Genomic DNA, 22226 nt, shown 5'->3' on the forward strand with positions numbered 1-22226 from the left:
GTGACCAACTTTGTTCATACACTTTCATTTGAAAGTGGCATGGTATGAGTCAAGAAACACATTCGTAATCAAATACACATTTTCCTTAAGAGAGCCCATGAAGGTCATGAATTGGACACCACGCTATTACACAAAAGTACTAGCTTACATCTGCAATGCTGTACTGAAACCATTTTTAAAAATAATGGCTTTTAGGGGAACTTCAGTACGTTAGGGGAAGTTCATTTCAGCAATGTTCGCTTGCTTCAGAAACAGCACATTGAAAATTCTGAGGCCACTGCTGATAATTACAGAAACAAGTTTCACGTGAGCCTGTCTTCAACACTCCAAACATTGGCCCAGACCTGAATACCTTTACTCACATGAGCAGTCCCACTGTCTTCAATGGGACTATTCACTGTGGTGATTTGCTGAATTAGGCCCACAATCCTAGCATCTGCCATATTTTAATAAATCACCACTAATAATACAGAATATATTCCAACTTAAATCACAAATCATATTTCTACATGAGATCTATTATCTTTACTATTCTACACAAAACTGTTGAAGTCATCCTTACAACATCAATTGTGCATCAAATTTTCTTTGAAAATTAAGACACTATGAGCAGAAAAGTAATGGGGTTATATTAAAATCAAATACTAGACCTACAGATTTTATCTATGAGATTAAATGCTTAGGCACGTACTACCATATTTCAAAAGGATAACGCATAGCTATGAGCACACCAAGTCTGGTTTGTTTTTAAGCCAGCTCTGCCATCATAATCCTATACATTTCACTATTTATATAGCAGAGAAGAAGCACAGCTTATGAAAAAATAAAAATATAGATTTGTTACATTCAATAGAATCATCGGGGGAGGACGGGGGACTTAAAACATGTTAGTGTTACTTTACTCCATCACTTCATCTGGATAAAAACTGCAGATAGAATAAATTCAGCTTTCTAATTCACCCTGTGAAACCAGTTTGAATCCTTCTTACTGTTACAGATGCAGTGCGTTTGGTCACATTCACCTGAAGTGACCATCACTCACAAGCATTGCACAAATGATCCAGGTCTTCTATTCATAACCAGATAGAGCAAACAGGTTAAATTTTCAAAGACTGGCTAAACTCTTCAAACAACCCTTTTCATGAATACTAAAATCATGAAAAAATAAAACTCAAATGGAGGCAAAAATCTATATAAAATAGATTTTTTATTTCAATATTTTGGGTGAATATGGATTTTGGTAGCTAATTGCAACCTCAAAATGCTTGAAAACAAAATGCTTTTTCTATTCAGACATTTAAGATCATAGGCTACTGCAGGCTCTTGAATAGAGTTATGTATGTTAATGCAGTATTTCAAAGTGTATTTTAATCAATCACCTTACAGTTAATAAGTTACTTTTGTTGAAGGCAAAGGCTATCATTACAAATGCTCAACTACTGCTTCTGTATATCTACTAAAACACAAGAAAAATGCAAGTGTTTATAGAATATTAGGGCAGAAAGCAGTGGTTATTCTTGTTGCAAAACAATACCCGGACTGCATAGCAAGCATATTTAGAATTTTTTAAAAAAGACTAAATAATTCATCCTTAAAAGACAATTCCACGGAAACAGAAGTTCTGTTTTCAGAAAAGTAGGTGATAGAGAACGAGAGAGAGAAATATTAGTAAGTAGATTAAATGTTATATGTTCTTTCACTTGAAAATGCCTTTACTCATGAGATCGCAAAATGTAAAAAGCTAGTTTGACCTTAAAGTTTGGGGATTTTTCTTAAACAGTGTGATGAATTAGCATTCGTCACTACTGTATTGCCAAAGATACAATGCCATAGATTTGGCATGTGGGGCCTGATAGTGCCACTCTTGCTCATTAAAGGACCACCTTGCTCTGAACATTATCCAATTGATTTCATGGGGCTATAGGTAATGTAGTATACTATTTATTTTAAATAAGGTGCAAAATTGAGCCCACAGAAAGTAGGTAATTTTTTCACTAGCTTTTTTCATTCTTATTATGCACTCCACAGTTATATGTAACTGCAAAACTGTAACTGCATAATAGCATTTGAAGCTGAATTAGGGCTTCTAAGTAACTTGGGTTAAGAGAGGCTGCATGCTTCCCTTAGATTTTAATACAATAGTTTGAAAGTTTGATGAATAATTTCTGAACCCTCAGATCAAAGATCTTCAGACATTTCTAAGATTTCAGAGGTCCTCTATTTAAAATTTTAAAATTATTATTTTAAGGGACAAATAATTCAGCTTGGCTGAGACCAATATTTTAACTGACTGATTTATCGTTTGCTTGGAGGTGTGTGGGCCCCATCTAAAACCACAAGAAACAATAGGCACAAAGAATGAAACTGTTCTGATCACTTACAAGTGAAAGGTCTAATTTATTAAAAGTACAACTGAAGTCAGATTCATGCAAACTATATGTATATTAAATGAAGAAAGGAAGAACATACCCATTCGGAGAGGTCACTAGGCTAGCAAAGTGAAAAACAAAACAATAAATGAAAATTTAGTTGTGCATATGATTTTGTTGTGGATGTGTTCAAATGTTTTGTTTGTATTTTTTAAATAGTTCAATAAACAATATAAATATATTGCTCACCTAAAGGTTGGATCTACCATTGTCAGGCATTTTTAAATTGACCCAAATAAACAGTGATATAACATTCAACATTCATTCTCTACTGACACAGTACTGATACCATCAGCAAACTGGCTAGTAAGCTGCATGCTATAGTATAAAATGAGCAGCAAGAAGCTGTAAATCACTGCGATGGTATTGCAGTAGTGTTGCATCATAACATTTATAAGGATGAATTTAGCCAAGGAAAATGGTCAGGAAAAAATTAGCTGCCCTTGCTTTTACCATTAAAAAAAAAAGAGAGAGAGAGAGAGACACAGAGACAGACAATGGAACAGATTAGTAAACATATTTTACTACTTTTGTTTTATCAGCTTGAACAAAAACTGATTCTTTCATGCTCTTTCTTATTGTGTCACACATACTTTCTCATGAAGACAGTAATTAACTTGATTGTGTTCATGAATGCTATAGCAAAACAGGTCTGATCACTGGTCTACAATTTTTGAGAAGTCGTCTGCTTCAGAGATAAAATGTGCTATTTATTATGTATTTTGATATGCTGAATTCAAATATGACAATTAAAACAAGTGATTGGCTACTGTTTCTAAGATATTTAAGTTTTTACATTTTATGTCTATGTATATTAGGTAGATAGTAGAGTTTTAATCATAAATTGTAAACCTAGGTCTTTTCATGTGTTTATGGTTGCTTTACATGATAATATTTCACCTGTCCTGTTTATGTAACACTTTAAAAATCAGCAAAAGGGTTATATAAATAAAATGTATTATGAAACAAAAGGCAAAAAACTATTATGTACATAGTTTAGTCCTATTCAGTGTCTACTCGGCGCTCCTTGGCTTGTCTCTTGTATTCATTAAATGGAGTATCTCTTGTCACTGTCCTGCAATAGTCTGCAAGCATTGATGGGCTCCATTGTTGCAATGTCCTGGTGAAATCGCTCGCCGTGCTTGTCGCTCACTGCTCCGCAATTTGGTGGAAAAAAATCTAGATGAGAGTGCAAAAAATGTATCTTTAGTGACATGTTGCAACCAAGGCTTTTGTATGCCTTGAGGAGGTTTTCCACCAACAACCTGTAGTTGTCTGCCTTGTTGTTTCCAAGAAAATTTATTGTCACTAACTGGAAGGCTTTCCATGCTGTCTTTTCCTTGCCACGCAGTGCATGGTCAAATGCATCATCTCAAAGAAGTTCACGAATCTGAGGCCCAACAAAGACACCTTCCTTTATCTTAGCTTCACTTAACCTTAAATTTTTCAAGGAGGTACTTGAAAGCTGCTTGTGTTTTGTCAATGGCCTTGACAAAGTTCTTCATCAGACCCAGCTTGATATGTAAGGGTGGTAACAAAATCTTCCTTGATTCAACAAGTGCTGAATGCTGAACACTTTTCCTCCCAGGCTCCAATGACTGTCGGAGTTGCCAATCTTTCTTGATGTAGTGGGAATCTCTTGCACGACTATCCCATTCGCAGAGAAAACAACAGTACTTTGTGTATCCAGTCTGCAGACCAAGCAAGAGAGCAACAACCTTCAAATCGCCACAAAGCTGCCACTGATGTTGGTCATAGTTTATGCACCTCAAAAGTTGTTTCATGTTGTCATAGGTTTCCTTCATATGGACTGCATGACCAACTGGAATTGTTGGGAAAACATTGCCATTATGGAGTAAAACAGCTTTAAGACTCGTCTTCGATGAATCAATGAACAGTCTCCACTCATTTGGATCGTGAACGATGTTGAGGGCTGCCATCACACCATTGATGTTGTTGCAGGCTACAAGATCACCTTCCATAAAGAAGAATGGGACAAGATCCTTTTGACGGTCACGGAACATGGAAACCCTAACATCACCTGCCAGGAGATTCCACTGCTGTAGTCTGGAGCCCAACAGCTCTGCCTTACTCTTGGGTAATTCCAAATCCCTGACAAGGTTATTCAGTTCACCTTGTGTTATGAGGTGTGGTTCAGAGGAGGAGGATGGGAGAAAATGTGGGTCCTGTGACATTGATGGTTCAGGACCAGAAGTTTCATCCTCTTCCTCATCTGACTCAAGTGAGAATGATTCTGGTGCATCAGGAACCGGCAGTCCTTCTCCGTGTGGCATTGGGCGTATAGCTGATGGAATGTTTGGATAATGCACAGTCCACTTTTTCTTCTTTGACACACCTTTCCCAATTGGAGGCACCATGCAGAAGTAACAATTGCTGGTATGATCTGTTGGCTCTCTCCAAATCATTGGCACCGCAAAAGGCATAGATTTCCTTTTCCTGTTCAACCACTGGCGTAGATTTGTTGTACAAGTGTTGCAGCATGTGTGTGGGGCCCACCTCTTGTCCTGATCTCCAATTTTGCAGCCAAAATAAAGGTGATAGGCTTTCTTAACCATAGTGGTTATACTGCGCTTTTGTGATGCAAAAGTCACCGCACCACAAACATAGCAGAAGTTATCTGCACTGTTCACACAAGTACGAGGCATCTCTGCTCACTTTGGCTAAACAGAAATGTGTCCCTTTGCAAAATCAAACACTGACAAAAAAGAGAGCACGACACTGTATGATTTCTAGAGCTGATATAGGGCAATTTGTTCAGCAGAGTGATATAAGCTTCGTTATGATTGCATCATCCATGACTTCTAGGAATAACATGATGCAATTCATATCATGTATGACGCAATACCAGCTTCAGATTGCATCATTCATTGTTTTGCCTAAAAAGCAAATACTGTCCAAACCCAGTAATAGATTTATTCATAGATCCAGTCAAAGATGTATTTTAGTCATTTCTGGTTTAAATTGAGATCCCTTCCCTTTATAACTCACTTATCCTCCGCCATTCCCAAGTCAAAGGTCGTATATACTGCCCCTTTAGCATATCTTGAAAACTAGAGCCAATCAACAATTTTAAGCATCATTTTCGTTCTCAGTGACCCAGAATTAGTAAAGTTTGACTACATTTATTTCAGAAGCATTTTGGCTGTAGAGCAGTGTAATCAATAGGCCCAGACCTTGCTTGTTCTGACTCTAGTTTTAAATATAAACCTTTGAGTACTAATCAAAAAATGTACTTTAAATTTACATTATTTTTGTTGTTGCAAACATACCTCTTTACACACATGCACACACATAAATACTACATTGTATAAGAGTTATAGTTAGAGTACACATGATGTTCCTGATCCCAACCCTCAAAAGCAAGGAAAAGTTAAACCATCTAACAGTGCACACCTTCTGCTCCTCCATCCAGAGAGAGACACCTCACAGCTAGTTCAACCACCATAAACCATAGACAATGTACTACAACCTTACATCTGCCTAAGGAGAGATGTCAACCTTCTTACAACTCCTCCAAACTCATCATCACAAACAGAGGAGTCTGCCCCTATCCCTCCACCCATTCTGCAGAATTCCAGAATATCATACTCATTCAAGTCTTGGAGAGGGGTTCATGGAAGGCTGACATCCTTACTGCAACAGAGATAAGATGATGGTGCATTGTTTGTGTTGGTCATTGGTGATAAGGTGATGTAGGCTAGTGGTAAGGTGTCAGTCCATGGCTGAAAGAGTAAAGGATATGTACTGTTAGATGGCTTAACTTTTAATTTTCTTGCCTTTGAGGTTGCTGTCCTAATGTGATGTGTGCAGGAACCTTAACCAATATAAAATGTGTATGAATTACCCAGGGTCTTTAGCTTGAGAAAGGATTTCCAACCAAGAGTTTCTTGCGCACAGAACAGCATATCCTTAAATGTGCCCAGTAAGCATAGGGACTATACTCCTGAGTCAGCTGGTCACTTTCATGAAAACCCTTTGGCAAGAGCCACAGCTAACAAATGAATACATCATGTTGCATTGCTAGCCAGTGAATACAAACACTTGGTTCATATTTTACAGATTTTCTCTATAACCATAAAGGCTAGAAACATTTTTTTAAAGCAATACTTAGCTTTTGGAGTATCCATTTGATGTTATAAAAATTGGCAGTAAACAATGTGACAGAAAAAGAAACAGTTATGATGAATATCAACAAATGAAAACTTAGTACAATAATAGTTTTTAAAAGTTGAACTACCCTGCAAATGCTGAAAAAAAAAATTCTACAAGGTGACTCAATTTTCCAATCTCAAAACTCAGTAATTAATTTTCTAGTGGAGCCCAAAAAATCATAAGGCTCAAAAAGTAAACTTTCGTAAAGGGCTGATTTCTAGTTAATTGTAAATGAAACTGCTTTTACATATTTACTTGAAAAATCAATCTGGACTCTCAAGGATAGTTTACACCAGCTAAGGGATCTAACATCGCTCCACTAATTTCAATGGACCTATGACAATTTGTTCCAGCTAAGGATCTGCCCCATAGATTGTATAATATCATTTAGGGAAGAAGACACTATATTCTTCATACAAAACACAGTGAATGAATCACTGCTTTAAGTAGAAAGCTGAACTCCAACTTAAGTATGGGGCTCCGATGATTAGATGGAGAGACACGAATATACACAAAATGTCTTGTACATATACACACAAATCCCGATTCAGATATTTTTATGCAATGTATCTCCAGACACATGCACTTGGGTCTCCTTTTTAACATAATAAAATCCTTCCCATTATAGGTTTGATACATAAAGAGGTCTGTCCACTTTCCACAGCTTGATAACTCCACCAGTACATTGAAATGAAGCCTACAAAATCTCAGCACATAAGTATATTTCCTTCCCAAATTTTACAAAATCAATCCGGTCAGCTGCCTTCATAGAATCTTTGTAAAACTTTTAGGCTATAACATTCATTTTATTTAAAAGATGTTTGTCTTTGTAGGTTAAAAAAAAAATAGGATAGTCAGAAAACAATTCCATTTTGAAAAACATTTCCAAGATTGTTTTTGTTTTGGATTGAAAAGAAAATGAGATGTGTTAGAGTTTTTTAGAGAGAGAGAGAGAGAGACTGACTCTGTCTGTAGTTTGGTAGTTAGGATCCTGGCTCGGGAGACCCAGGTTCAGATCCCTACCTGATTTGGAATATTCTGGGGTGAAAAACTCTGCTCTGAGTCTACACTACTGTAAATGATTAAACTAACCGAAAACAATTAAAGTTACTTTTTTTTTTTCCTCTGAGCAGTGCATAGTTGAATTTGTGGTACTAAAGCAGCTTATTTTTACAGGTGGAGAGATATCCAAAATAGTCCTAATATAAAAAGTTAAGATATCTAAAACCCTTCTAAAATAGTATTTCTGTCAAATATGTGACACAGGTACAATACATGTTGGCTTATTATGGTGCAAATACTTTATTAGCACTCCTTTTGGTTGACTTGAATAACATATTCACATCTTCATGAGTAATGAATCCAGCCATCCCAAACTCATTCTGATGAGCCACAACACTTCATACCACATCATCATATATATTCTATATGTATGTGTAAATATACATAATTTATGTCTTTACACACACACATAATATACACATGAACTGCAGTATTTTGTGCTAATAGAACAGTATGAAAAATAATGTGCTTACATATATTACTGATTCTGCAAGCCCTCTGTATATGCATGTCCCAGGAAAGTTACTGTGAGTTCCACACATAAAAGGACTGCAAGAATAGGCTTGTAGACTGGATACTGACTTTTTTTTATTATTATTATTAATATGACCTGACTGTTGATCAAGACATTGGAATTATGGATTATATTTAAAAATTGTTTTTTTTTAATATAAAAGAACAGGAATACCTTTAGCACCTGCAAAGAGAAACAATTGGTAAGAAAGTGAATTTGAGGGTCTAGAAGTTTGCCAGTCTGTTCAAATTACAGGAATGCAAAAATTCACCAGTTTTAAATTTTTGTTTGTGTCTTTGTGACCCCAAAATACCCTTTATTCCCCCCAAATAAAACCTTATTGAAAAGGACTTGATGCTAAAAGCACTCTGGAGATTACATCATAATTCAACTGAAGTCAATGGGAGGTCATCTCACAAAGTGAAACTCGCCATCATGCTAAGGGCCAGCACTAAGTTAAGTACCTGTTAAGTTGCACCAAAGTGGTGGAACACAGGCCTTGTACTGACCCTCCGCAAATATGTGACACAGGTACAATACATGTACACAAAGGGGGCTGGTGAAAGCCCCGGAGAATTGATTTGAATAAGCATGGATTTGCCTGCACTGTACACTTTATCTGCCGGGTAGTCCCAGACATCTAAATAATAAAGTTGCAGCCCAATTAAAACCCATAACAAGTCTCCTGTCCTTCTTGCGGTATACCCAGACAATGAACAGACCACAGTATAAAAGCCAATTTATAATTCAAAAGAGAAAATTACATTTGTAATTTTTTATTCTTAGCGATTACCATCTTTAGTATAAAAATAGACATTTTTGAAAAAGTGTACATTCAAATTTCCAAATAAACTGTGAAAACATTCAAAGGAACAATTATCCTCTATTACGACAAACACCCATTTGCTCTATCACCCAAAGGAGCCACTACAGTCTACCCTCCCGCATCAACCTCCTTTATTTTCCAGGATTATCCTAAGAAAAAGAAAAAGCACTACAAGTACATTTAAAACTGTAGTTTATAAAAGCATGGAAAACTGAGTCAAAGGAGGTTTTCATTTTGAAGTAAATTTGGAATAATTCAGCATTTGTACAAAAAAGATATTACCCCGAATTAATTTTTTAATTCCCATATACATATGGTGCATTTCTTGTGTTAATCTGAAAAACATATAGTTTTCTCCTTCACAGGTCCACTTTTCCTTCTGCCTGATTTGGCAGTGAAATCAAAATTATATGTGTAAGCCCCAGCGCTATGAGGCTTTCAGAAAACAGGAGTCTTCATGTTCACCAGCAACAGAAAAGGGGAAAATTGAATTGTCATCTACTGCGCGCAGGTTAATTTGATACATATAAAGTTCTTGCCATGTAGTTACTCAACAGAGCGGTATCATTTTGAGTTTCTTGGTTGGCTCAGATGGGGCATTGAGCCCAAAGCAATTAAGTTGAGTGTAGAGATTCAGTCTTCCTTTGCTCTGGGCTCCCAGTGTAGGGAGAGAGGTTTAAATATAGACTGGGAAACTGATTCAAGCATCCCATCACAGCAAACATTGGCAAACTGGTGATGATCTGGCTGGGCAGCAGGGCCTATAGTCTACATCAGCAAAGCAAAGCAGTCTATAGCCAACCTCAGTGGCCCAAAGTAGTCCACAGCAAATAATGCTCAATACAAGCCAAGAGGAGCCCATTTGCCTGTTTGACTACTACCAGGGCTGAACTGGAGTTGACCATGAGGCTTAGGTAAGAGTTTTGTGGCCTCCAATATGGCAGCCCATCATACAGACTCTGCTGCAACACGTGCACATTTTAGAGTTTCTATTTAATTCCACAGTATTAATTAATGAAATATTTGTCCTTTCTTCCAATAAATTAAGAAGAATGAATGTCACCAGGTAGCCACGATTCTATGTGATTGATGAAAGTAAGAGTGACCAGAATTTACGTTCCTAGAACCCATAAGTGTGATTAAAAGTTCTAGGTGGAGACTAGAGCCAAACATTTGTTTATTTTAAAAAGGACCCTAAGCTGTAACCTTAATACCATATTATATGGAACTTGACCCTTTAGGGTTTTTAATACCTTGCACAATGATTATTCAGGTTTAGAATTAGGAATGGTTCAGAGTTGCGAAGGTGGGATTTGGATCTGAACTTTCCCAACAGGCAGTTCAGATGCAGAGCTTAGGTTTGTTCCATGATAAAGAAAGTAGCCAGCAGTAAAGTTCAGATCAGTATACACATTACCAAAATTCAGAGTAATTGGGATATGGGCTTCTGTTTCAGGCCAGTTTTTACTCACACCATCACTTCTATTGCCTAAGAAATGATTACGATGCCACAAATTCAGTATTATCACTTCACTTCCATATCACAAAAGGAGAAAAAGATAGACTGTGAAAGAGCAAACCACAGTTTTTTACACTCAAATAGCTTTTTCAGTAGTAAATAGGGCAAGAGAATACATTTCTAAAGTACATTTATTAGTCTGACATTTGGAAGTTCCTTCAGTATGAAAATCCTCTTTAGCTCATTCTTGTGTCTTGGTATTACAGTTGTCTAACGTTCCACCAGTGATGCAACATGTAAGAACAACAGAAAGAACTTGCAGCTTTTATTTTTCAAATCTCTTTCATATGTGCATTTACACCAGACCATCAACATTACTTAAATATCATTTTGTGTTTTAATACATTTAGAGATGCAGAAACACATAAAAATAATCTGTAATGAAACATTTCCACAGGAGAATTCATGCTCCCTCACCATGACTAAAACAAACTCACTGAGAAACAACTCTTTAGTTATAGACGTACAACTACAAAATATATATTAATGTTTGAAGTCCAGAATAAATTATGTCACTTTAGTTGGTTGATAGATGAATTTAAGAAGCTAACAGTTAACTTTAAAGATTATACTCTCTTATTCTGATTTGTGACTGCTGATAGGTTTATAGTGCTACCATACTGATGACCTAAATTTCAAAGCAACCTTATGAAACTCATACTCCTTTGGTTGGCAGAAGCTAGGCTCATCCCAATGGTGCACTTTTGCATTGTTCAGCAGCCAATTCTGAACTAGTAGTACAGTAACTGGCCTTTGTAGAGCACGGTTGTTTTTTCTTTCATCTGCTAAGTACATTAAATGCACCTAGCTTCTCAGTATGAAAAATTGTCTGCATCATAAGGGTAATGGATCAATGGAAACCCTAAATAAAAGGAGTATTGAAGTTCCTGCTACCCCATTCTGAGGCACCCTCTGTTCTAAAGGTCCTTAATCGGGATAAAAAAATGAGAAATAGTTCAAAGTTGGATGCCTGGTATCCTTTTTGATGCCAAAATAAAAATAATTTACTTACCCCTTCACTGGCATTTTCCCCTGTGTTGGCCAGCATTTCCTGTAGGGCTCTGACAGAGAGAGACTGCTCCAGCACAAAATTACAGATGCAAAGATCTGGAGGCACATACTGCAAAAACAAGAACAAGACAAAGGACAAGAATGACATAGCTGGTGAGTTCAAGCAAATGTAAAGCAAATATGTGCATACATACACACAAAATAAAAAACATCCATTTTAAGGTGAAAGTACATTTGTTTTCTAAGAACACAAGTTTTTGTATAAAAAATTGTATTCCCTCCTTCAGAAGATTTTCTCGCTGCAATTAATTGTCCTTTTTTATTTAGAGCACTGTGCTACTGTTAAAATAAGGGGTCATCGGGCCCAAAAGCAGAAGAGTGTATCTGCAGGCTACTTTTTTTCTCAGTTATTAAAACATTTAGTCATGACAAATCAATAGAAAACTAAAAGGAAAGATCTGCAATCATAATTTGATATCCCAGCTCTTGAATGTACTTCACATAATAAGAAAAACCTTAACTGTAGCATCAAAAAGTCTGTAGTTATTGAATTATAATTCTTACATTCAATACAAAAGAGTGGAAATATTTTCAATCCACTAATTCTATAACAGGAAAGAGCAGTTATTTACTCTACTGTAACAGCAGGTCTTCAATGTGTGTTTTCCACGTGCACCAACAGTGGAAAATATGTCCCATAAACTCATTATAGGAATGTTTTTGTCAGCAGTGTCCATAAGGGGCCACACCTGTGCTCTGAATATCTTCACACCTGCCCATCCAAGGGCATAGAAGGTGGAGCAGGTCATGGAATACAAACGAACACCACATTTCAAGGAACCACAATTACTGTAAGGTAAGTAACCATTCTTTCTTCAAGTGATTGCCCAGATGTATTACATTCTTGGTGACTCTCAAGCAGTGACCTGATGTGTTGGAAGCATGTACTCAGAGTCTGCCCACTGATTGTAAGATGGTTCTGCCAAAATGGGTATAAGATCTACATGCCTCTACAAGGGAATAGTGTCTTATAAAAGATGTACTGATCCCCAAGTAGCGTCCCTACAAGTTGCAGAGTCCGCCACACCTCTCAAAAAAGCCACAGTTTTCCATTCACCCCAACCACTACATTCTGGGTCCCTGTAATCTCTGCATGATGTCTGAGGGGGACTGAATAAAGATTCAGCAGATAACACACCACCTACACACACACACATGGGGAGGGGAGGGGGGGAGAACACACAAGCAAGTCACTATCCAGAACAGCTTAAAAACCTGCACAGATTAGTAACAAAACAGGCAGAGGTCTGAAAACACAGACTGTCCAGAGAGAACTGCTATGGTGAGTCCAGGCTGCAACTGGGAGTGTGGCTAGAAAAGTAAGGGACACTGAAACTTAGGCTGGGGCCCACAGCAACACCAAAATGATCCTAATCTCACACTAGTGACAACCAAGAACAAAGTATTCCAAAAATCAATACATAAAGACACAACAGACTCTTCTCTGGAAAAATTTTGAGTAGGCACCCACTGTAGAAGCCATACACATGGGGAGGAAAATATCTAGAATGCTTAGAAACAATACCCAACCAGATAAGTACAAGCATAAAGGGATCCAGAGATGGCTATGCTAACATTGAGTAAAGAACAAGAATACAACAGAGGATGAAAGAATCCCATGGTGTGGCAAACCACCTCACGGTAAATAGCTTTATCCAGGAAAGGACAACACAATACATACAGGAAGTATCTAAGAAGGTGACATAATGCTGCAGTCTTCCAGTCTAAATGCACAGGGGCAGCTGTCTTTCAAATGAAGACCCAAAAGACACTGAGATTGAAGACTTTGAAACCACCATGAATCACCACAATCCCCTTGGGAAATTATAAAAAATACTTCAAAACAAACACAGGTATTGATGTAACAGGACATTCCAGAATCATTTTATAGGAAGTTGAAGTGTTGGCGCTTTCATGACTCAAAAATGAATTGAAAGGCTCTGGAAAGTCCTCATTAGATGTGAAAGGAAAATGTTAGCCATTCTAAAACTCTGAGAAGAATACATTCCAAGATGTCTATGTTTTAGATAGCCTATGCACTGCTCCACTTGATTTTCCAGCAATCACAGCCATAAGCATGGTTATAAGGATAGAACCAGTCATCATGAACCTAGAACCTGAGATCCCAAAGAGATCCCAAAAATGTTCCAAGGACTGGGGAAATCAGAGGAAGAAGAATACCACATTAAACTTACACCAAATGCAAAGCCATTTGCTCCAATACCACCTAGGAGAATTTCCCTTCCTTTACTGCCCAGAATGAAAGAAGAGGTCAACCTCATTGAGCAGATTGGTGTCACTTCCAGAATAGACACTCCAACTGAATGTTATGCAGGCATGGTTGTGATCCCAAAACTAAATGACAAGATTTGGATGGGTGTAGACCTTACCAAGCTCAATGAGAATGTCTGTAGAGAGCAAAACGTACTCCCATATATTGGGCACACCATTTGACAATTAGACAAGCAAAAGTTTCAAAATTGGATGCCCCATCTGGGTTTTGGCAGATACAACTTGCTGCAGAAGCTGTACTACAATGATCTTCATTGCATTTTTTGGAAGGTTTTGTTTCAATAGAGTACTATGTGGCATATCTTCTGCTCCGGAACACTTCCAGATAAAAATGTCATCATTCCTGGAGGGTCTGGAAGAGGCTCTCTGCCAAATGGAGGATATCCTTGTCTACAGATCAACTCAAACCCAACACAACCAACATCTCTTGATGGACACGAGACAGCTGGCCCAACACGTAATGACAGATGTAAATCCTCAAAAACAGAATCAAGTGTCTGTCTAAGCTAGATCACTAATGGAGCAGGGGTCAAACCAGATTCAGAGAAAGTACAAGTGATTACCCAGTTGAAGGAGCCTCAGTGCATCAATTCATGGACATAGTAACACACCTAGGAAAATTCCTAGGTTACCTGGCATAGTAGTCAAAGCCATTACGAGAGCTCATTAGACCACAGAATTCCGGGAACTAAACATAATCAGGCATTCAGAAAAATGTAGCAAGATATGAGCATTCCTGCACAACTGACATGCTCTCCAGTGCCCCAATCTCAGACAAACCACAGCAAGAGTAACAGAGGGTCCTGTGGCACCCTTAAGACTAACAGAAGTATTGGGAGCATAAGCTTTCGTGGGTAAGAACCTCACTTCTTCAGATGCAAGAGCACGAAACGAAAGCTTATGCTCCCAATACTTCTGTTAGTCTTAAGGGTGCCACAGGACCCTCTGTTGCTTTTTACAGATTCAGACTAACACGGCTACCCCTCTGATACACAGCAAGAGTGTGAACAGGAGGAGCTGTTTCTGGAAGATTTCACAGATGCAGTTCATACTGATTTCCTCATCACAGAAAAACACCTGCAAGAAGCAGATGAATTCCTGAGTCAAGGCATGAATCACTGCCAACACTACAAAGAAGGCTGCACAAAATAGACAAACTTCTAGGAAATCATACTGAGTGGTTTCCAGGGATCTTGTTATAAAGCAAGGTTTATTGTTGAAGAAGTCCAGATTAGTTATCCCTAATGTAACAGGAAATCCCGGACAGACTGCATGAGGGACACCAAGGCATTATAAAATGCAGGAAGGGAGCTAAACAGACAGACAGTTTTGTGGCCTGGGCTGAGCAAACAACTACAGCAGAGAGTTGAGAAATGTGAAATTTGTGCTTGTGTGAAACAAATCCACTGGAACCATTACTATCATCTGCTGTACCAGACAGGCCGTGACAGAAAGTCAGGACTGATCTTTTTTATCTGGATAATACCACATGTCTTTTGATGACTGATTATGTCTCAAGATTCACTGAAGTTGTCAGGCCACTCAGCATCACATCGAGTGCAGTTGTGCAGAGGATAAAATCCATGTTTTGCCTGTTTTAGGATTCTGGAGCAAGACATCTCTAACAATGGTACTCAGTTTTCCTTTGAGACTTTCAAGAGGTTTGCAGATACCTACAGTTTCATTCATGTCAGATCCAGCCCAGTTCCATCAGAGTAATGGTAAAGCAGAACATATAGTAAAGAAAAGAAAACAACTTCTTTCTAAATCCTCATACCCTTATCTTGCCCTGTTGCCATACCAGTCAACACCTCCAGCAAATGGACACAGCCTGCAAAACTGTTGATGGGAAGGCAGTTGAAGTACACTATCACAACCTTCCTTTCCCAACTCGACTCTTGTTGGCCAGACTTCCCAAGATTACAGAAGAAGGAAGATCAATAGAAACCTCATCAGAAGGTGGTCTTTGACAAGTGCCACAGAGTCAAATCCTTGGGAGTACTGAATCTAGGAGATCACATTTGCATGTAAGACTTTCAAGAAAAGGGGATGGCAACAGGAATCATCCATTGGAACCAATGTCACCTTGTGTCACCTGGGGGACCTCCAATCTACCCAGATCACTACCATGAAATGGAACCTGCGAACACTACCCCACCTACCCATATAGAAGCACATGTACCCTCTTGAGACTCTCCCAGCAAGGAAAGATCCTGCGTTCCTGGAGGATTACATAAAATCTTGAGAATTCCAGGAAGTCAGAGGACTAGCAGTCGAATGCCTTAAAAGGAACAAAATAAGTCACAAAGTTCAGGCAGTCTAACCTGCTCTTCATAGGGCTGTTTGTTGTTTCATGTACAGTTAAAGGATAAAGGTTTTATCACACTTCCCTTTTAGAAAGGGGGATCTGGTGTTTGTTGTGAATGGTTAGCATGGCCACTAAAAGCAAGAAAAACATGAAAGAAAAGTCAGTCTTGCCTTCACTCCAGCCGCAGCATGCTGAGTTTCTAATCTATGCAACAAGTACCTTAATCCAGCCCTTTTTCAGCTTCTAAAACCTACTGCAAAGCAGTCAAAATCTTCATGGGGAATCCAAAATGTTTGGGGCTATTGTACTGGTTCTTTGTGTCAAATTCCTTATGCTCCCTCACACTTACATGGGATCCAGGGACAATCTCACCCCTCAAAATACAGTCTTATAAATATTTACCTTCATTAGTGTAAGGTGATGCAAAATAACATGTGGTCATATAATTAAAGACTGTCTCATGGTTCATATGCAAAAGAAGGCTGAATTAAGATTACACAGGCATTTTCTAAATTTTGAGTGCTTGACTTCGCAACCTTAGTAATGTTCTTTTAACATTTTTGGGGGTAAAGTTGTAAATATAGATGTGATTACCACCAAATATACCAGCAAATATGCAGAGGCAGTCTGATGCATTTCTTTCACAGTAACATCACAAAATGGATACTTGTATCCTGATAAAGTAACAGAAAATCAACCGAAAGTGGGATGATGAACACAAATCTTAAACCCAAACTAATGCACGTGTACAGCATGATGATAGAGGGAAACCGCAATCCTATTTCATTTTCTATTGGACAAGAAAAGTATAATAAAAAGTATATACAGTGCATCCTTGACAGCAAAAGAGTTTATACACTAGACCAGAAGAGTTCACGCAACAGAGCCTAGTGTTGTTGACCTTCAGGTCATGCCGTAAAGTTTGAAGCCTCAATCCTGCAAACATGCACATGAGTAATTTTATGCACACAAGTCATCATCATTTATCCTGCACCATCAGGTGCATAAAGCAGAAGTCAAACAGTGCCCATTATCTCTATTCAGGATTGATTTTCCAGATCTTTTATATGCAGATGTAATAATGTGGCTTCAGCTATGGAGTATGCCTCTAAGTCAGCCTCTCCATCTCTTGCCCTACAGTCTCCAGCTAAATGCTTTTTTTATTATGCACATGATTAAATTCAGTTGAACTAATTATCCTTTTTTGAATTTGTATATCTGTAAGTGTGCCAGAGCATATTTCAAATCAAAACAGAAAAAACACTGAAAAAAAAATAGATTCAAAAGCTTTAGTAGTGAAATGCAGTATTTTCTATTCCTTTCTGCATATAAACTGTTCTGTTTATTATTACTGAATTAGTTTTTAAGCTCCTTGGGCAGAGAAGTTGTCAGTCACTGTGAAAACGTACACGTTTATCAATAGTAAAAAAAACCAAACCCAATACGTCAACCTATTCATTTTTCACTAAGGCCAATAGTAAGTCAGTGTATGTTGTTTTAAACAGTGCATATTATGTTGCAACATAATTTGGTTTAAAAAGGAAAAACGCATATAGCTGTGATCAATTTGAATAATCAGCTAGCGGTACTGTTGTCAAAAACTCTTGGCAGAGAGAAGCAGGGCAGATGTTTTTAAGTTCCGCAGTGTAGAAAACCCTTCTGAATGTAAACAATAAGTGATTAGCACTTCTCTAATAGACATCAATCCTTCTCCCAACTGAGTTATCAAAGACCACAAAATCGTATGCCCATTCATTGCTTCAAAATGCCTCATTGTAAACCAGAATAAACTAAACAACTCATCTCCGGTCAACATACTTTATTGGCTAAATGACTCCTTATAGTTATCTGAACATTATGATATTCCTCTATACCCAGCTAAATTATCAGGAACCACAAGTTATATGTGCAACTTCATACATACCGGGTCTCATAACAACAAAATTGAGATATACAGTACATGGTAGACCATTACTATCATAGAGACCATTATATATTTTGATATTCAGGCTTAACATTTTCTTTATAAAATAAACATTTTAGCACACACAAAAAATGATAAAAATTAACATTTAACACCTACAAAATTACCATAAATAGCCATAAAAATAAAGGAGAAACCTGGCTTATTGTAGGCTGCTTTAAAAACAAAATACAAGACTTGTCAGAAGCCAGTAAGATAAATTAGTGATTTTCTCTCCACTGACATTGCCTCCTTTGTTCTCCATGAAAAAGAACACAGACAAGAGTTTGGCAACAGATTTTTCATTACTATACCTTAGATTTTAAACACAATAAATGTAAATACTGAAATCCTGAAACTGGGATGCAATATCAAAGAAACCTTATCATTATGTAAGGAAAAATCCGCTGTGTAAGGGAGATCCACCATAAGGGCCCCAAAGCCTCAAATAGATTCATAAGGGCTGGCAGTGCCAGGTTCAGGTCCTAAGCAGGTGTAGGTCTTGATACCAAGGGGGGGGAGGTAAAAACTTCTTCCAAGCTTCATGAACTGCTTTAAGTTTGAGGAGACTGACGTGCAGCTTGGATTCCTGCTAAGTCCAAGAGCCTTGAGGTAGATGTTTATCCAGGTGCACTCCCCAGTCCAGTTGGGAAATATCCATAGCTAGTTTCTTTGTGGTGGTGGTGGGGAACAAAAGGAACTCCAAAACACACAGTCTCTTTGGTTTCCCACCAAGTGAGTGATATTAGGACATGCTGAGGAATTGAGACTGATTTGTTGGCTTGTATCATAGACCATTCTCCACCATGCCTGGGGGCACTGGAGATGGAGCCTCACATAGAATGTCATGTAGGTGTAGGAAGTCATATGGCCTAAAAGGACTAGACAGGATCAGACAGTCATCGGGGGGCTCAGTTGAAGTTGGGTGATGAGATCCCTCATCACAAGGAATCTGTCCTGTGGTAGGTAAGCTTTGGCCAAAACATTCATAGTCTGAAGCATTCATGGTCCCGCTGATAAATTCTATAACCTGTGTAGAGATTAAAGTGAACATCACTAGGTTTAGCAGGGAAAGGACTATATTTCCTGATATGACTGGCCTCAACAGGGTAAAGAAATACTTGCCTGCCCTGGTGATGCCAGTATGCTGCTACCACTGAACACTCTGGGCCATTGAGAGACCGAAGGGGAGAACTCCATATTGAAAGTCTTCCAAATCCTCTGCGAAGCACAGGAACCTTGTTGACAATGGACAAATATCTATATGGAAATAGGGATCCTTCAAACAGAAAGCTGCAAACCAGTCTTTTGTGTTTAGGCAGGGGATTATGTAGAGCAGGGTGGTCATCCTGAAACTTGTATGACCTATGAAGTTCTTTAGCTGTCTAAAGTCCAGGATGGGTCTCCAGACTCCCTTCTTTTGAGGGGACAAAGAATTATCTGGAATAGAAGCACTTCCGTCTGTTTTGAGGAGGCAGAGGCTCCAACTAGATCAGGGAGACCCTTTTTGTTTGAGAATTCTCCTGCATTGGTTGGAAACAGGCCAGGCAGCCACTGAAGGGTGTGGGGGGTATATCTGGCAGTGTAGAGACTGGTTGGCAGCTCTTGAGAGTCCCACCAAAATGATTTTTTGGAGGGAGGCTAGGATTGAGGAAGGAACAGCAGCAGGGCATTATGTCTGTTGTGTTGAATTCTTTGGCACTGCCTAGGCTCCTATGGCCTTTCACAGTGCAAGGGCTGGGGAACAGGATGGTGCCTATAAGGAGCTGATTTGGAGTGCTTTCCCCCAGGACCTGGGATGTGTTGCCTCAAGGAGTAGGAGTGCAGGAGTCCTAAAGGGTTTCCAGTGACTAATCCATTTTCTCACTGAACAGATTATTGCCCTCAAAGGGAAGATATCTACTGTAACCTGGACCTCCTAGGGAACCCACAAGGAGTACAGCCATAAAGCCCATCTCATGACCCTTGACGTTGTCATGGAACAGGAAGCCATGTCTGCTGTGTCCAACACAACTTGGGGAGATGATCTGGCTATCAGCTTCCCTTCATCCTAGATGGCCTAGACTTGAGGCCTGAGCTCTTGTGGCAACTTATTAGCATATTCAGACCATTTGTTATAGTTAATAAAGCCATACTTCAACACTAGTGCCTCAATTTGCTATGCACAATTGTGAACTGGTGGATGAGAGATTCTTTCTGCCAAAGAGATCTAATCTCTTGGCATCCTTGTCTGAAGGAATGGACCTAGGCTGGTGCAACCTGTTGCATTTGGTGAAAGCCTGGACCAGTAGACAGTTGAAGCTGGGGTGAGAGAATAAATATTCTGCCCCTTTTGATAATACAAAGAACTTTTTCTCTGTCTGTTTAGGAACTGGAGTGCAGATGGCTGGGGTATGCCAAATTGCGTTGGCAGGTTCTAATATGGCCTCATTGATGGGGAGTACCATCTTGCTAGATTCTGTAGTCTGGAGGATGTCTAGATGTTTGTGGGTAGGGTCCTGCATCTCTTCCAGGGTATTCATGAGAGCCTCTGCAATGCTCTTTAGGAGGTCTTGAAACTATCTATAACCGTCGGGTGCTGATGGTGAGTCCTGTGCCTCATCAGAAGGTGTGGTAGAAAGTGCTGCTGGTGGACTGGGTGGGTCCAGCTGTTCTGCTTCCTCCTAACATTCCTTCAGGGACTGAGCCTTATCCCTGACAGATGATAGCTGTGTGAACTCTCACTCTGTTTCCCGATAGACTGGAGACCTGAAGTGAGGAATCTAGGAGCACCAATATGGTAAGTGGGTCGGAGGATATGGACATGGATGGGGTGTCCTTGGAGGGTACCGCTGACCCCAGGTGCAGTAATATGCTGTGCAGGATTGAGAGAGTGCCTAGGAGACTGTAGAGCTCCTATCAAGATTCATCTCATGCCTCAGAACTATCAGAGGCACTGCTGTCTAAGAGTATGTTTACACAGCAATTAAAAACCCACAACTGGCCTGTGTCAGCTGACTCAGACTCATGGAGCTTGAGCTAAGGGGCTGTTTAATGTAGACCTTTGGGCTTGGGCTGTAGCCCGGGCTCTAGGAGCTTGTGAGGTGGGAGGGTCACAGAGCTCAGTCTACAGCCTGACCCTGAATGTCTACATCACAATTAAACAGGCATCTAATTGCAGTGTAGACATACCCTCAGTCTCCATCTAGTCAGAGGAATATGAATCCTCTAATTCCATGTGCTGAGCCAACAGTACTGTTTGTCTTTTGATTCCAGGGCTAATGGAAGACCAGTGAATAATGCTTTGATGGTGTAGATGCTTCTATGCCACAGCTTGTAGAACCAGCATGTAACACTTCATCAGTATAGGAAACTCTATGGATACTATCGATTAGAATTGGTGAATGGTATATCCCAGCCTAATGGATGGAGGGGAGGGCATCTGTCTTTGGGTGGAACTGACAATGCAGACTTGGATTGGGCAGAGAGTATTAGTACAACTGAGTCATCTTTCTTGTGGTGTGGTACCATTGATGGAGGTGATCATTGTTTTCTTTCCCTAGGGCACCTCCTTGTGGCTCATCTGGGGATTAGCTCTTGACTGATCTGACAGCCTCTCCCTTCAGTGACTCGCCCTGTGATCTTTTTCTGAATTCAGGTTACTCACTCTTCATGACTTGGCCTTCCAGCCAAGTCACTATACTCTTCCCGTCCTGGAGTATCAAAGTCCCACTAGACAAACTGTCTCAGGCAGTTTTCCATTTCACTGACCAGACGATGCCACTTCCCCAGTGGCTGGTGGGGTGACACAGACCTGCCCACTACTCCAGGTTCCAGCATATGGATCATATGCCCAGTACCCAAGGTCTGCTCAACTTCCGACCTTGTTGCTGTTTCCCTGAGCTCTTTCCTTCTTTTCTTCCCTATCTTCTGGGACCCACCTGGATTATCACTGGAGCTTCCTCTGAACCCGGTGACTACTTCATTCCCTCTGGGGTTCTTGCCAAGGATTCCAGGGCTTACTTTCCCCTAAGACAACTCCTCCTCCTTGTCTCTTCTCCAGGGAGTGACTTCAGAGCTTTTCCACCAA

The 22226-nt window shown here is 39.3% G+C and overlaps 1 protein-coding gene across 21 annotated transcripts in view; it reads right to left on the bottom strand.

The window, feature by feature from the left end:
- RYR3 (ryanodine receptor 3) overlaps positions 1-22226 on the bottom strand; it is a 561484-nt gene that overhangs the window by 431721 nt on the left and 107537 nt on the right. For 17 of the 21 annotated variants that reach the window (XR_010601063.1, XR_010601064.1, XM_065595375.1 and 14 more), the window contains exons 3-4: positions 11536-11643; positions 2470-2490 (exon numbers count right to left, since the gene is read on the bottom strand). Coding sequence is in view for 19 of the 21 variants with exons in the window: in XM_065595375.1 (XP_065451447.1) it covers positions 2470-2490; positions 11536-11643 (129 nt within the window). In the remaining 2 variants the exon portion in view is untranslated. The remainder of the gene's footprint in view (positions 1-2469; positions 2491-11535; positions 11644-22226) is intronic. The other 4 variants (XM_065595380.1, XM_065595379.1, XM_065595381.1 and 1 more) reach the window with 1 other exon arrangement.

The sequence above is a fragment of the Chrysemys picta genome, chromosome 4 (assembly GCF_011386835.1).
Source record: "Chrysemys picta bellii isolate R12L10 chromosome 4, ASM1138683v2, whole genome shotgun sequence".
NCBI classification, from domain to species: domain Eukaryota; kingdom Metazoa; phylum Chordata; order Testudines; family Emydidae; genus Chrysemys; species Chrysemys picta.